The 16,824-nt window shown below is 38.9% G+C and overlaps 1 protein-coding gene across 1 annotated transcript in view; it reads right to left on the reverse strand.

The window, feature by feature from the left end:
* Positions 1 to 16,824, reverse strand: part of AGBL1 (ATP/GTP binding protein like 1) — an 868,369-nt gene that overhangs the window by 724,061 nt on the left and 127,484 nt on the right. Inside the window, 5 exon segments of the mRNA XM_027851980.1 lie at positions 6,030 to 6,117; positions 7,266 to 7,414; positions 9,669 to 9,758; positions 10,159 to 10,242; positions 15,458 to 16,053. Of these exon segments, the coding sequence (XP_027707781.1) occupies positions 6,030 to 6,117; positions 7,266 to 7,414; positions 9,669 to 9,758; positions 10,159 to 10,242; positions 15,458 to 16,053 (1,007 nt within the window).

A 16,824-nucleotide genomic window follows, 5' to 3' on the forward strand; every position in this document is an offset into this window, starting at 1 on the left:
AAGTCTAAGTTTCACAGGCAGGGCCAAGAAAATTGTTTCCTTCTAGCCACATAGGGAGGCTTTTCTACCAATCCTTCAAGAGGGCTTAGAAGATTTGTCTCCTCATTTGTGAGTGATTCAGCTTCCAGAAATAACAACCGAAAGATCTGGAGTGAACATTTCCCCTTGTCAAAGATGAGGGACCAATTCTGATAGTGCAGAGAGCAGCATCAAAGTCAATTACAGCCAGAAGTGCTTTTTCAACAATATTCCCCTGACATTGTACCCATCAGTCCCATACCTAGTCTTCAAAGGCTAAGTGTGTCTATTGGGCAAGGTTTCCTGACAGATGCCATCAGCTCAGCTACATTAAAATGCAAGGACAACCGAAGATGTAATTCTGCCTTTTAAGGTTTAATACTGGTTTATTTATTTATATTACATTGAAACTTTTGATTTTACCTGAGGAAGCAGAGGGAGAAAAGAGAAAGAGTATAATTATTCTTGCCAGTTCTTAAATAAAAAAGTTGGTTTTCTAACCCCTGTTCTCCCTTATCATTGCCCTTAACAAACACAAACACACACACACACACACACACACACACACACACACACACACACACACAACTACATGCCCATTACTTTAACTATTTTGAATAGAGTGATTGTAGTATCTGGAACTAGAGACAGACTGCACAGATAGTACTTTTAAAGACCAATGTAGATTTTTCAAAGTTCACTTGCTCCAGTGCATCCCAGTATTAACCTCTGTCCCTAGTTATTCCGGCAAAAAGAAGGACTGGGGCTGTATCAGAGTAAGTCCCAGGGTAAATAGCATGTGTTGTTTCTTCACATCAAACTAACAGTCTCTGTTTCCCTTGTGATTACAGGCAGAGACCCGCAAGTGAAAACTTTAAAAATGAGTATGTTCACCCACTGTGCCATCTGGATCCTCATACCTAATTGGTTTTACTTCTCCCAAATATCCCCAAAGTTCTACAGTCTTTCCAAAAGCTAATACTTGAGTTATTAGAAAGCACGTAAGGGACCAGATGGTTGCTCTGAACGCATGCATGCTACATAAGCTGTCCCTTTGATTCCCTTTATGAATTGACTTGTAAATATATTATCATTCCATTTTGAACATACATGCACTTTACATCCAGCAGAGCAGCTAGTGCCAGTCAATTACATCTTCTGGCACTGATTATAGCTCATTGGAAGGGAATGAGCCAGTGGCAGCCAATCAGATTATGGAATAGCCACTCTCCCTCTATACACCTTTTGTCTTATCCCTCCTCACCTATCAACATCAGAGACAAGATCTGTATATTTTGATTCATGGCTAGCAGCTGGAGCTGACAAATAGTCATACTAAACTCAGCTGTCTCCCAGATATCTTCCATTCTTAACACATTTTCCACCACACAAATCAGGACCTGGGTGTCAGATTCCTTGGTCTAGGACTAATACGGAACCAGCTCCCCACAGCAGCCCATATAACAATGAAAAGCCAACTTTCCAGGGTCACTGTAGAAAGTCAGAATCCCCACTAAGTGCTTATTTTAGCCTGGGGTTGCTGCTTGAAGCAGTTTCAATTACAGTCAGTCTCAGGTTTAAACTCTGGCTGAACCCCAAACAAACTCCTGGCCTCACCATGGGAGGGCTTATCCTGACTGCAGTGTGAGCAGGAACTATCCTGGAACTAAATCAACCTCCAACAATTTTTTTTTTCATTTTCATATGCTCTAAAACTCTCTCCAGAGCCTCCTCTTCATATATTTGTCCCACTGTCATTATACTTGCCCAGTCTACGTTGAGATCACACAAACAAGTTGTTTTCTCTAATGTTTAATATCCAAGTTATGGGCCTTTTACACATCAGTAACAGAGCATTCAGTAGCCCTGAATTCAAAGCTGAATACTGGTCAGTACAAGACAACCTATATAGGCAATGCCAACTTTGACTGTATAAACAAATGAGTGGTGAACAAAACATGGGTGATGAGAATCCTCCTGTACTCTGCTTTGGTCAGGGCATTTCTGAAGTATTTTGAGCACGTGGTGGCAACACATTATCTGAAGAACATTCACAAATCTGAGCATGTGACAAGGAGGGTGAGATAACTCAATATCAAGCTTTGGAATTGGCTGAAGGAACTGGGGGTGTCTAGCCTGGAGAAAATAAGACTTAGGGGAGACATAATAACTCCTTAACTATTTGAAAGGTTGACTTACGAAAGAAAGATTCGAATATCTTCACTCATCACCAGGAAGCTGAATTAGGAATGATGGGTAAAAGATGTAAAGAGGAAAATTCATCTAAATATTTGGAAGAAACTATTTAAAAATTGGGAAAAAATCAAATGGATTGCTACAGAAGGGAATGACTTCCATATCTCTGGAGGCCTTCCAGTGGAAGCTGGGTAACAAATAACTATAAGGACTCTTATAGAGGAAAATATTCTTAGGTATGCATTACTTTAAAGAACCTCTGTGGTTCCTCATGACTGTAAGAGTCCATGATTCTATTATCTGCAGACTTCAGAAAGTGAACTTAAAAGAGGTCTTTTGCCTGTTGAAGCCAGTAGGATTATGACTAAGATGCTCTGTGCAGCTTCTGTGCATATCTCAAGCAGCAATATTGTCCTTATTAAAAAGTCAGACAAATTTGCAGAGGCATTTGGGGTTGAGAATATGTAAGAAATCAGGTGGTATATAAAAAAGAATCAAGGGAATATTTGTAAGCATTTATGGAGTGGAAAAAAAATGACCTCTCAGATATGATGTATCATGTCACTGATGCCATCAAATTAATTTTTCTTCCCACCTTAGGTGGGAAAGATTTATGAAAATCATATGGAATGATGGATTTGCATCAGCTTATGTGGGCCAGCTTTGATCAATGATGACCTAAGATCAATCAAACTAATATTTGAGTAGCTATCGGTTTCCTTTTGCTTTTCCATCTTCTCAGTCAGTCATCTGTTGAAAGATGAGTCAAAGAATGGAGTACACAAGTATGCAATTATGACTTCAATGCATTTCCATCTTTCCTTTTTAAAAAATGCTGGGATGTATCTGCATGTGTTTGTACATGCAAGTATGTGCATGAAATAAACAACTGCTAAGATAAGGGTGAATTAGATAATCTTAGAATGAGAATGACTCTATTTAACAAGGGTGTATCATGTCACTTAACAGGATCTAATAAACCAGAACAGCAGCCACCAAGCTTCCCTGTGGCAGCAGTGTTTCTAATATTACATATAACTTAAAATCTCTCTCTTGAGATATATCAGAAGGATACACGATGGCAGAGCACTTGTATGATATTCATCTTCATGAGTGAGCTATTCCTTCTCCCCTCACAAGTGAAGATAAATGCCAGAAGAGATCAGCCATTGTGTATTACATAGCCACTCAGCCCACCATTTCCCTCCCACTGTCCTTCAGCACTGAAATGACTTTACATCAGAGCTGGGAGAACATGAAAAGGGATGAGACTAGATGTATGTCAGTGGGAGAAGCAGACTTGTAGAAAGCGAAGGCTAAAATGTTCGATGCTTACTTCTCTGAGGGGCAAGGGTGAATGGGTTTGACCTTTCCTGTTCTCCCTCTCAAAAAATCCCTTTTATTGTTTTTTCCTTCAAATGTCTTTTAGAGTTCACAGTGATCATCCCTTCGAGCAAAAAGGGATGGGACACCTTCCAAATCCCCATTCACAACTCAGAAGGTGCTACACCAGGATGGGAGTTGTTTTCCCTCAGAACTTCCTCCCTCCTCCCCTCTTTTGTGTCTGCACAGGAAAGCGCAGATGACACACTGAAAAAATACTTTTCTTATGAAGCAATCACCATTGTACTGTGGAGTTCTAGATCAGAGATGATAACAGTATCATTCAAGTAAACTATCCAAGCATCAGAAGGCACAATGTAATAGTCACTGAAAGGATAAAATGCTCTCCAGAAGAAATGCCATAGGAGGAATATGACTTGGAGAAGACCAAGGTAACCTCTTGGACAAACTCAAAAAAAAAAAAAATGTCATGGGGTTACCATTGGTGAATATAAGAGAAAAAAAAGAGACATACCCATTTATTCCCAAGTAGATAGGACTGATCTGGAGGTGAACAGAGATCAGCATATCAATCTTTTTATTAGATCAGAGTATTGCCAAGTATTGCAAATATGTTAACATAATTTGATGAATAATTGTAAAACAAATGATATTACAATATAACAATCTTACACACTCATCTCAGTTGTATTCAGGTCTGGATCATGAATATGAATTACATTACACATTCATGGTTTTCATCTTACCCCTGAGTTGGCTCTTTAATCACAGAACAATTGTCTTGTTAATGACATTAAAAGCTATTAATGTTGGCATCCCTTAGGCGGCCTGTGTTCCAGATTGAGCTTCCTTTCCCTCCTCCCCACTGCAAGGACCACATTCCCATGAGCTTCCACCTATTGCAACTACTCCAATAGGAACAGCCTCCTGGCAAGGGTACAGGTTATTGAATGAAGGTGCAAAGTGTTAATCCAAGCTCGTTGTTGGTCCTAAGCCTAAACATGAAAAAGAAGGAATTCTTCAAAAGATTAGTATCACTGATGATTTTTCCTGGCTGTGGCTTTTACAGGAGAATAGAAGTCATTCTTCACTTTCTAAAGCTCAAGTATGAGATTTCAAAGTCTTCCTGTAGGAGTATCACATACCTACACCTTGTATTGATTTTGCATTAGCTGATGGAAAACAATTATTTTAACATTGGCCTGAATACCCCACAGTAAGTGAGAACATATTCTTTAGAGCTACCATGATACTTGGCCCATGAGAGAACTGTCTTTAAAGAGATAATGGGATATGGTTTCGAGAAAAACGAAAGAAGGTATGACACAGCTAATTTTGCACATAATTCAATAGAAGCATTCCACAGTACCATAGCATCCCAGGTATTGTGACTAATACCTCACCAATTCATCAAATTGAAAATTTTAGTTAATTCAGGGTTGTCCTTCAGTATTTAATAATCAATTCTGCAATCACTTTAGTTGATAAATGTGACTGACCGACCAATGTCCTCAGCCTTCTGCTTCTATCAAAGTTCATCTCCTTCTATTGGATCCATATACTTAAGAAGCTTGCTGGATACTGTCTAGTGTCCATCAACTATAGGAATGCATATGTATATCATTACTTACATTATCCAGCCAAAAATTGTTCAAGTTATAAAAACTCAATCTTTGGCACCAATTTTAGTCTGAAATCCAGAGGGTCTTACTGGTTGTATTTGCTGTTTTGTTTTAGTCACTATGCCCACAATGGAAAAGAAAGGTTGATATACATTAATCCAACCATGAAATATAAGCATTAGTCCATGACCTCAAGAGTCTAAAAGGAATCAGTCAGTAGCTCCATTAGAAAGAGGCAATAAGCCTCAAAAATGATTGAATACATTTCTGTGTGTCCTGTCATTTCCCATTTAGCTTAGTTTTCATAGGACTTTTCGATTGTAGGGAAATTTAAGTGTGTGTTAAGTTCTTGTGTCTAGTGACACAAGTAATAGTGAAAATCTACTGATTGATTAGGAAGAAATAAAACTCCAATTCATGTGAACCAGTTCAATAAAAACTTTGCAAAAGTTCATGATATTTGGATGGAATCAGTTGTTTATGAACCCTTGACTCCTTCTAGACAAACAGGTAGGGAACAAAAAAATAACAATGGGGCTATAATACCATTTAAGCGTAAAAATAGTAAGCAGCACTAAAATCAAAATAAAGCATTCCTCAATCAACAATAAACAAATGTTTATTCAGCACCTACTACATGCCAGGTACTGAATGTTACTTCAAATCCATGTATACACATCTTGTCTATTTATTCCACTCAAGGACAGGAGATTTGCAGTCTTGAGGGATCTGTAGCAAGTTTAGCAGATGAGCACTGGCAACTGAAGGTTATGGGCATCAATATGGTTAAGCAGGGAATGGGGGAAGGGAATGGAAGGGTAACCAAACGTATACTAACGATGCACTTACTTGTAATAACAGATATCATAGCCCACCCGAACCCAGTGAGGCCTGCCCTGGAGAGCTTCCTTCACTGAATACATGGTCGGCTGCATCCCTACACAAAACAAAGGCAGGTTCAGGTGATAGGACTTTTTTTTCCAGAAGGGAAAAAAGAAGGAAAGAGAAAGTTGATATCCAGACTTTCTCTCTTTTCACACAGTTTTCATTATCTGTTTCAGCAAGGTAATTTATTTCTCTCCCTCCCAATAGAACCATATTAAAATGTTTAAAAAAAAACTTTTCTAAGGATGGGGTCCTAAGTTATATTTTTGGCTCTAATAATGATTCATTTGGTGACCTTGAATGATTTCCTTAACTTTTCTGGATCCCTATATCTCTTTTGCTACCCAGTGAATGATATAATCTGTCAGGATCAATGAAACTATCTATAAAAGTTTATATTATCATAGTATTATTGTTATTATTGTTTTTGTTACTGGAACACTTAATTAACAAGTTACTTCTATAAATTAGAGTTTCCGGAACTATAATTCATCTGGAATATATCTATTTGATTTAGTCTAGATTTAGGAAAGTCAATAGACTTTTGGGAAAATGTGAATTCCATACTACATTAAAATCCATATTCCAGTATGTTATAGTGACAGATACATTGTTGAAGACAAAGGCCCTAGTTATCTCTGATGACAATGTACATATTCAGGTTATAGCAGAATCATCATCACAGGGGTCAAAATATATAGTTCTAGAAGTATAAGTTTTGTCTCCTGAATGTTTCATATACAGTTTCCTACTGTTATTCAGGGGAATCTAGCTTTCCTCTGTGGTTTTTCCAAGTCCTTAAGTGGATGATGCCAATAAGATTGTGTAGCTCACTGATGTTGTAGCAAGCCTTTGCCATTATGTTTATTGGACCTGGGAATATGGGAGAATAGAGGCTGTCTACTTACCTGACAATGATAAGGAGGGTAAAGGATAGGGGATGTCCTGACATTATCCCCTACATGGGCACTCTGACTGTCTGTGGTAATACCAGAGCTTCCTGGTTTCCCCTCCAGAGTGTCAGTTCATCATAGCTTGGCCACTAATTTGACACCCAAGTGGTGACCCAAATGGATGGTACTTCTCTAAATCCTTTCGAAACCAAGGATATGTTTTTAGTCACAGTCCAAACACACACAAAAAAATGCTACACTGATCATTTTGCTCAACAGGAGTATCCTTTTCCCCAAAAACTCATACCGTAATTGAACTGGCTGTTGACCTTCTCACAATTGATGACATTGAAGCGGTAGGCCATCGCAGCCTTCATGCCGCTCACCTTGAAGTAGAACCACTGCTGGTGCTGGACACAATTGACATCAGCATTAATCAATAAATCATACTCAAACCTGGAAAGCAAGATGGTGAAGTAAGAAACATGATCTCACAGCCTTGATGGGGGGGGTAATCTCACCCTTATTACATGATATAGGATTGCTAACATTGACTAGGTAGTTTCACTGTTTTCTACTTCAAAGTTGGTTTAATAATATTAGCATCTCTTTCATTTGAACTGCAAAATAATTACTCTCCAGTATTTGCTACTCATAGAATCACCAATCTAGAGATAGAAGGGACCTTAGAAGACAGAAAATCCAACCTCCTCTTTTTATAGATGAGGAAACTAAGGCTAAGAGAAATTAAATGATTTGCCAAGGATCACAGGGATAGTAAGTGTATGAGCAGGATTCAAATTTAAGTCTTCCTCATTTCAAGTCCAAACTTCTATACATTTTGCCACCTAGTGTAAAAAATGCTATTGACCTAATATCTAGGCATGTACTTTGACTTTCTCTTCCAAGAGTGGTGATAGATTTGTACTGATTCATCTATGTCCTTACCTAGTCTCTCCCCATGGCAATACTATTGTTTTATGACATGTCCAAATATCTCAAATGAGAATGGAAGTCTATAGCCATGGAAGAGAGCAAAGACAGCTGATAGGATCAAATCTAAAACCTCATTTTTATCAACACCTAGCTCTTATCACAAAATTAATCAATCACAAATTATCTGCATGATACATGAGACTGAATTTTTAAGATGACACCATTTTTAATGACCAAATATTTCCTACGTAGAGTTGGAGATGGGTAGGGGAAGGGGAATAAAAAGTAGAGTAACCAAGAGAAAAGAAAAAAATCATAAGCCATAGGTCATGTGGTATAATATATCAGTCCATTTCAAGATTCTCTGACTATTCATTTTTTCTAGATGATGGATCATGTCCTGAGCTTAGAGCCAAGATGGATCTAAGTTTGAATCCTGTATCTAACACTTAAAAGGACTTTGACCATAATAAGTCACTTAACCTCAATGGGCTTCACTTTCTTCAACTGTAATGACAAAAGAGTAATATTAACATTATTTACTTTACAGGATTTAAAGTGCTTTAAAAAAATTTAAGTATTATCTAAATATGAGTCATTAAGTATTATTATTAAGAGAAAAATGTATCTCTGACTTTGTTTTTGTGAATTGCACTTCCATCTCATGAATTAAAGGGACTTATATACCATTGGAGGAAAACAACATTTACACAGATAAGTCAATACAAAATATATTACCAAGTAACTACAAAGTAATTTGGGAGAAAGGATGCTAACAGCTTGTGGGTATAAAGAAAGGTCTTATTTAGGAGGTAGTGCCTGAGCTAAAACTTGAAGGGAGAATATTTCAGGCATGGCAGATGCCCTGACCAAAGATAACGAACTAATGAACTGACACCACCTACAAGGGCAATCAGTTGTAATGAGGGACTGTTTTGTCAGATAGATTCAGTGACACAGAGTAGATAGTGCCACTATATGTGACCTCAGGGCCTTAAGTTATCTCCAGCCCCTCGAGAGGTTCTGAGATGAGGTCCCCACCCTTCCCGGTTGAATAATGAGAATTCCCCTCACATTTCCCAGCAGGCATACAAATGTATGACGTCTCAGATCCTTTCCCTATTAAGCCAGGGCAGTGCAAAAGGATCTATAAAGGTTCTATTGCATCATGGAAGGTTAAAAATTCAAGAGACCCATCAAATACTCAAGCTGTATTGAGTTTTGAATTACATTGGAGTGCATTATAGTACACCTCTAGTTAGTGAGCAATATTGGCTGTAATGACAATATCTCTTTACTTTTAGAGGGTGAAACACATTTTTTTAGAATTATAGACTTCTAAAGATCTTGGGACCCTTATAGGTCATTTAATCTAATACTTTCATTTTGTAGGTAGGGAAAGTAAGACCCATAGAGGTAAAGTGACTTGACTAAGGCCTCACAATAAGTTTGCTGCAAAACTGGGACTCGAACCCAGGTCTCCTACTCCTAAAGCTATGTACTCTTTTGATAACATAACTTGGCTCTCCTTTCACTTCATTCCATTTTAGACTCTTCTTTCATATTAAATCCCTCTTTCTTGAGCCTTAGGATGTTTATGGTTCTGATAAGACTTTGGGCCAGTTACTTCATATCTCCAGGCCTCATTTTCCAAGTATGTAAAAGATCTTGTTGATCTAAATCTATGATCCTAAACCCACAACAACCGGCCCCTCCCAATAGCAAAGCTATTGCCTACTGGGACCCCTCCCCCCACAGATCTCTCTTTACTCACTCTCTCACTTGGATGGCCTTCCGCAGGTTTCCTGATTCAAACCCAGAGGAGAACTTCAGATATTCAGTTGCATCAGTGCTTTGCAAGAGCCTGAAAGCAAAATAAATAGCTCATAGAAATACATATTATTATTGCTCTTATTTTTAATAGTAAGAACCCATTTCCATGATCAGTAGTCAGCATTTTCCCATTGCTTAGATTGCTCATTGCTCCTAAAGTAATATTTCTCTCATACATTACACACACACACACACACACACACACACACACACACACACATGCACACACATACACAGATATGGATATATAAATGTATCATATGTACATATATGTAGGTATATGTATATATGTGTACGTACGTTTTATATATATATATAATTTAGCTGAATTTTATAGAAACTGATTAACTAAAAGCAGCACCCCTTTCCTTACTTGTATCCCCATTAATAGAAACCAAAACATCATGCCACCAATGCATAAGGCTACCTACCAAGGCTCATCTAAACTGAAGACAACTCTGCCCATCACCTTGTCTGGATGGATAAACCGCTGGACATCTTCAAATATTTTTGCCCTGAATAGAGAAAAAAATAATAAATTCAGAGTCTACAGCCAAGAGTAAAACTGGGATGTCCCCTAGGGATCTTCTGCCTTGAGAACATTTTTTGCTGATGAAACCAAAAAGCTGTTAATGAAACATTCTGGTCTGTATCCTCCACTTCGTTGACTTCAGATATGTATATTCACCTTCATTTAGAAAATTATTTTTTTTTCACACTGCTCTGGTGTGAAGGTTTCCTTCATTTTAATCTCAGTCAGTTTAGCTAAAGGCAAATCTTTCTCCTTCTGATTTCTGGCTCAGATCCATCAGCCCGGGGTAACTTTAATGTTGTTTTTCCTAGGCTGTCTCTTCCATTTCTTCCTCAATGATGAAATGGGCATAGTACTCAACCCAGGATATGCAAGACTGGATCAAAAACATGACCCAGCTCACTCAATATCCTGCATTAGTCAGTGGTTAAGATCTTAAAAGGAAATTCCTTTCTTTCTCTTCTCATCTTCTTCAAAGACTTGAAATTAGCTCATTTTTTTATTCTTGAGCTGTGTTTTGCTGACAGGACAGCCTTCAAGTACATCCTGGAAGTATACATTTTTATTTCTCCCAGCAAAACCAACATGTCCAAATTGAACTCATTACCTCCCCCATAAATTCTGTTCCTGCAGGAATTCTCTATTTCTGTCCATGGTACCACTATCCTCAGTGCCACCAAGGCTGGAAACTTCAATGGTGTCTCTGATTCATCCCTTTTCTCACCTTCCCCTCTGCCAAGCTAATTAGTTACTAAGACCAAGAAATTCTGCATGTACAATATCTCTTTTCCATTCTCTTCATTCTTACTACAAAGTTCCTAATCTAGCTCTTTTTCTTCTTGCCTAGATTATTATAATAGCCTAGTTCAGCAATCTCTCCTCCCTCTAGGTCATCACACATATTGCTAACATGCTGCTACTAGATTAAATTTCCTAAACCATAGTTCTGATCATGCCTCATATCCCATTTTCTTGCTCAAAAACCTTCCATGATTTCCCACTGCTTACAGAATCGGTCCAAGTTACTTTATCTGGCATTAAAAGTCCTGCATGATTTAATCCTTCTTCAGTCACACCTCCCACAAAAATCCTCATCCGTTCTGTGTTCCAGTCAAATCAAACTGCTTATGAGATATGGTGGCCAGAGCATTTGGCCTGGAGTCAGGGAGATCTAGGTTCAGATTTCAACTCGGGCATTTTTTAACAGCATAACTATAGCCAAGTCATTTACACTCTTCAAGTCTCGGTGTCCTCATCTGTAAAATGGAAATAGCAATAGCAACTGCCTCAGACAGTGTTTTAAGGATCCAGTGATACAGTGTACATTAAGGGCTTTGCAAACCTTTAAGAACTTTATAAATGTCAGCCATCATCATCATAACCATCGTTAGCTTATACCTTTGCCTCTACTTTGGAGTTTTACCTCTCCACTCAGCTTGTCTAATTTCTACTTGTTCTTAACGACCCATCTTAAATGTCATCTCTTTCACAAAGCTTTCCCTAATCTTCCAATATGAATGTAACCTTGGCCTCCTCTGAGCAGCAAGTCTACTATGTTTATGCCTTTCTCATTGCACTGTTATAGTTCACTTTTTATTAATCATTATCTGGGCCTTTGTGTGTGTGTGTGTGTTTTTCTTCTGTTTTACCCTGCAAGTTCAAGAGAACAAGGTGCACAACTTAGCCTTCTTTGCATGTCTCACTGCCCCTAGCATAGTAGGTGCACAATAAATCTTGGTTTGGAGGCAGTGACTGATCACCACAAAAAAATTCATCAACCCTTTCCTACAACAGCTGCCATTGGACAAAGACAGAAGCCTGAAGGGGACAGGGGAAGTTAGTTGTGATCAAGATCCAGCATGCAGCAAGAAGGTAAACAAAAATTCTTTCTCTGACCAGACAGGCTGTGGATACCATGGTAATTGGCGCTGGGTGAAGTAAGGGAAAGAGCAGAAATAGTGTAAACCAGAGGTGACTCCCCTCATAAACCTGACCTTTTGAACAGTGTTACATTGAAAGGTCTGTGGAACAATTACTTAATGTCCTGAAATATGCACTGTGAAAAGCTTTAATTTAGAAGTGTAAAACCAGAAAGTGATGACACTGGGCATAAAAAGCTCATTCAACACTTTGGCTCAGAAAGGAGTGAAACAAAAGCTGGCAGTGGCAGCTGCAATGGGTACACACTGAACAGTTTGGGAGGGCCCTAGCTCCCTGCCTCGTGCTCATGTGGGGTTGTCTTTTGCTGAGATGTTTTAAATCCAGGGGAGAAGTGAAACTTCGCAGCAATGGGACACCAGAATGCTAACCAGAGAATCACAAAGAGCAGAATTCATAATGTTTCCTCCTAAAGCATACTTTGATGGGGATGGAGGTAATAAGAAACCACTGGAGTTTACTGAATGAGGTGAGGAGGGGAGCTGACATGGTCAGATCTATGCTTTTGGACGATCACTTTGACAACTCAGTCAAGGTCAGACTGGAGTGGGGAGAGACTTGGGACAGGGAGAGCAATCAGCAGGCTAGTGCAATAGTCCAGATGTGAGAAAATGACAGTCTGCACCAACATGGTAGCAGTGTCAAGGTAGAAAAGGGAATAGAGATGAGAGGTATTTTAGAGGTAAAGGTCAACAGGTTCTGACAACACATTGGGTGGGGTGGGGGTAGTGGGGTGGGAAAAAATGAGGAATAAAAGAGGATACCTAGCTTGTGAGCTTGGGTAACTGGGAGGATGCCTTCTATGCTAATAAGAATGCTTAGAAGAGCAGAGAGTTTGAGAGGAAATATTATTAGTTCAGTTTTGGCCATGTTGAATCTAAGATGTCTGTGAGAAATTCAGTGTGTTGTTGTTGTTCAGTTGTGTGACTCTTTGTGACTCCATGGACCATAGCACACCAGGTCCTTCTATTCTCCACTATCTCTTGAAGTCTGTCCAAGTCTGCATTGTTTCCATGACATTATCTATCCATGTCATCTTCTGTCATCCCCTTTTCCTTTTGCCTTCAGTCTTTTCCAACTTCAGGATCTTTTCCATTGAGTCCCATCTTCTCATTATGTAGCCAAAGTATTTAAACTTCAATTTCAGTATCTGACCTTCCAGTGGATTGTCTGAATTACTCTCTAAGTATTGACTGATTCGATCTCCTTACTGTCCAAGGGACTCTCAAAAGTCTTCTCTAGCACCACAATTCAAAAGTGTAGATTCTGTGGTGCTCACCTTTCTTTATAGTCCAATTCTCAAAATCGTGCATTGCTACTGGAAAAACCATAGCTTTGACTATACAGACCTTTGTTCGCAAGGTCTGCTTTTTTAGTATGCTGTCCATAATTGCCATAGCTTTCCACCCAAGGAGCAAGCATTTTTTTTTAAATTTCAAGGCTGCAGAGACATCCAGTTGCAGATGTCCAATAGGCAACTGAAGATGCAAGACTAGAGATTAGGAGTAGGATTAACGTTGGATTAAGTTGAGCTAAGAATCATCAGCATAGAGATTATAATTTAATATATGGAAACTGATAAGATCACCAAGTGATATAATATAGGTGAAGAAAAGATAGAGGACCCAGGACAGAGCCCCGTGGAACACCTACTGTGGTCTGGCATGGCCTGGCAGAAGATCTAGCAAAGAAGACTGAGAATGAGTGGTCATAGAGGTAGGAAGAGAATCAGGAGAAAATATTATCATGGAAACCTAGAGAGAAGGGAGTATCAAGAAGAAGGTGATCAATACTGTCAAAGAATACAGAGAAGTCAAAAAGGATGAGACTTGTTGCAGAGGGGAGGCCAGAGATTTGGCAATTAATAGATCATTGGTAACTTTGAAGAGAGCAGTTGCAGTTGAATGATAAGGTCAGATGGCTAAACTGACAAGTTAAGAAAAAATGTGAGAGGAAAAGAAATTAAGGCATTACTTATAGGCAGCCTTCTCTTGGAGTTTAGCAACAAAGGGGAGGAGAGATGTAGGGCAAGAACTAGTGAGGATGGAGGGATCAAGTGAAAGTTTTTGAGGATGGGAGAGACATAAGTATATTTGTAGGAAGTGAGGAAGCTGCCATTAGGCAGAGACTGATGATAAGTGAAGGACTGGAAATGATAGAGAGGCAATCTGCTAGAAATGACATACAATGGGCTAACTTGTGTGTATAGAGGGATTTGCCTTGACAAGGAGAAGGGCCACCTTTACATGTGAGACAAGGGTGAAAGAGGAAATAGTGGCAGAAGACATCTGAGTAATATGAGATGAGGAGAAAGTAAGAGTAGGAAGGTCTTGGTGAATGTCTCTGGTTTTTTTTTTTTTCAGTGAAATATGAGACAAGGTCGTCAAAGGAGAGCTGTAAATCCTGGCTTTGCCACTCAGTGCCTATATGACCTTGAGTCAGTCACTTTATCTCTATGAGCCTCAGTTTCTTCATCTATAAAAATCAGGAGAGTAGATTAGATAACAAATCAGATGACCATTTGTCAAATATGTTAAATCATAGATTTCTTTTGTGTGGAAATTGGACTAGATGACTGTAATGGTCCCTTCTAAGTCTCAGTGTCCAAGATTATGTAACTTGAGATCCTCTAAGATTCGTTCCAGCTTTATGCCTATGATTCTATGGCAACTGATATCTAGATCAATTGCTTTTTCTGCTTTTCACCACTATTTTGCCCACACAATCCATACTACCCCATCAGAGAACTTCATAGCAGCTTCTATGTACACATGAGTCACTGTCTCCACTTCTACGACAGACAATATAGCCAGCCAGCAGAGTTAGTAAGAAAGAATTAGCTGTGTCATCAGGTGGTCAAAAAAGCTCAATGATTCAATGGTCTATTACCATTATCATTACTGCAACTCCATGGTGTCACTCCCTTAGCCACTTAAAGAATTTGCAGATTTCTCCCCAAAGTCAGAGAAGTCACTTCCAAGTATTAACATTATTCAGATGGCATTGGTGGGTGTGGAGAAAAGAAGGGATTCTCCATTGATTAGGATTATCTGAATGTTAGCACAGCAGGTTGAAATGAATGAGAAACTAGACCCCAAGATTTTGGCGATATTTCTGATTTCTTAACTCTATCCCTTGAGCAGAAACATTAGCACTACAAGAAGTAGTACTGTCCCATAAATGCATGGCATGTGAATTTTATTCAGAAGGCCCCCAAAATAACTAGGTAAAAACAACAACAACAACAAAAGTAACATCACCTTTGAATTCCACATTTACGTTCCAACATGGGCTGGGAAAACGGTGGTGAGTGGTGACCCCAGACATCTGGAAATGCTAATACCTTGAAGCCTGGCACAGATTTGGTTCCTTCAGCTTTGGCTATATAAGTATAGGGATTGTGGAAGGGAATATCCATGGGATGCCTCTCCAGAAACTTAGACACAGTTTCTGAGGTTTCATCAATCCTGATGGAGCTGGAAAGAAAAGTATTCTTATTTTGACAGGAACACACTTCTGCACCCCAGGGAGGCTCTTTAAAGGATGCCTGGGTGTTGGGTGCTTCCCTCTGGGAGGAATCTTCTTCTTGATCATTTGATGATAAATATGGACCTATTTTTCCAGGAGCCCCCTCTTCATAAGTTGTATCCCCAGTGGACTTCATTATCTTCATCTGTTTCAGAGGAGGGTCCTGAAAATGTGTATCCCCTGTTTCTAACCCCTGGGAGCTTTGGTCCCTCTCTTGGCAATGCTTCTTTGAGGATGTCTGAGTAGGAATATTGCAAAAGTAGTTGCACTGATGGATTCCTAGGTCTTCTTCAGAGCTCAGCTCATCTCCAGACTTGGAATTAAGTTCCTTCAGATTTAAATAAAGAAGAGTCTATGTCATTATTCCTTAGTAGATAAAAGACTAGGCTTGGAATCAGAATCAATCAACATATATTTATTAAGTACATGTATGTGCCAGTTATTTTAATAAGCACCAGTAATATAAAGAAAAGGGAAAAAAGCCCCTGCTCTTAAGCAACTTATATTCTGATTGAGAAAAGAACACATGAATAGATACATACATACATATGAATATATGTGATAATTAATAACATATAGAAAAATAATATACCTGATACATATATCATAACTACAAGGCATCCTTAGAAGGGAGAGATGGCCTGGGATGAAATCCCACCTGCTCCATATACTATCTGCATGACTCTGAACAACTCATTTAATCTAAGTGCCTCAATTAACCCCTTAAGACATCTCTAGCAAGTCACTCTTGAACTGTAATCTTTAGTAGTGAGGGAAGTTCCCCAAACATAGCTCAAGAGATAGAAGAGACCTCAGAGGCTCTCTTTTCCAACTCCACCTACCACCATCACCACCATCACCACCACTACCACCACCACCACTGCTCTAGGAGCTCTTTAAGTTGCCAAATCACAGATCTTTTGCATCTCTTCAGATAAGGAAACATGTCAAAGGAAAAGAAAATAATGTAATTCATTAACTGCATCACCATCTTCAGGGTATTGGACATAGCAGAGATCTTTGAAAAGTTTTAGGCAAATGATGAGAAGGTTCAAAACATAGTATTTCATATTGTTTCAGATCTTCTTCTGGCCAATCA

The sequence above is a fragment of the Vombatus ursinus genome, unplaced genomic scaffold (assembly GCF_900497805.2).
Source record: "Vombatus ursinus unplaced genomic scaffold, bare-nosed wombat genome assembly UNPS02009205.1, whole genome shotgun sequence".
Lineage (NCBI taxonomy): Eukaryota > Metazoa > Chordata > Mammalia > Diprotodontia > Vombatidae > Vombatus > Vombatus ursinus.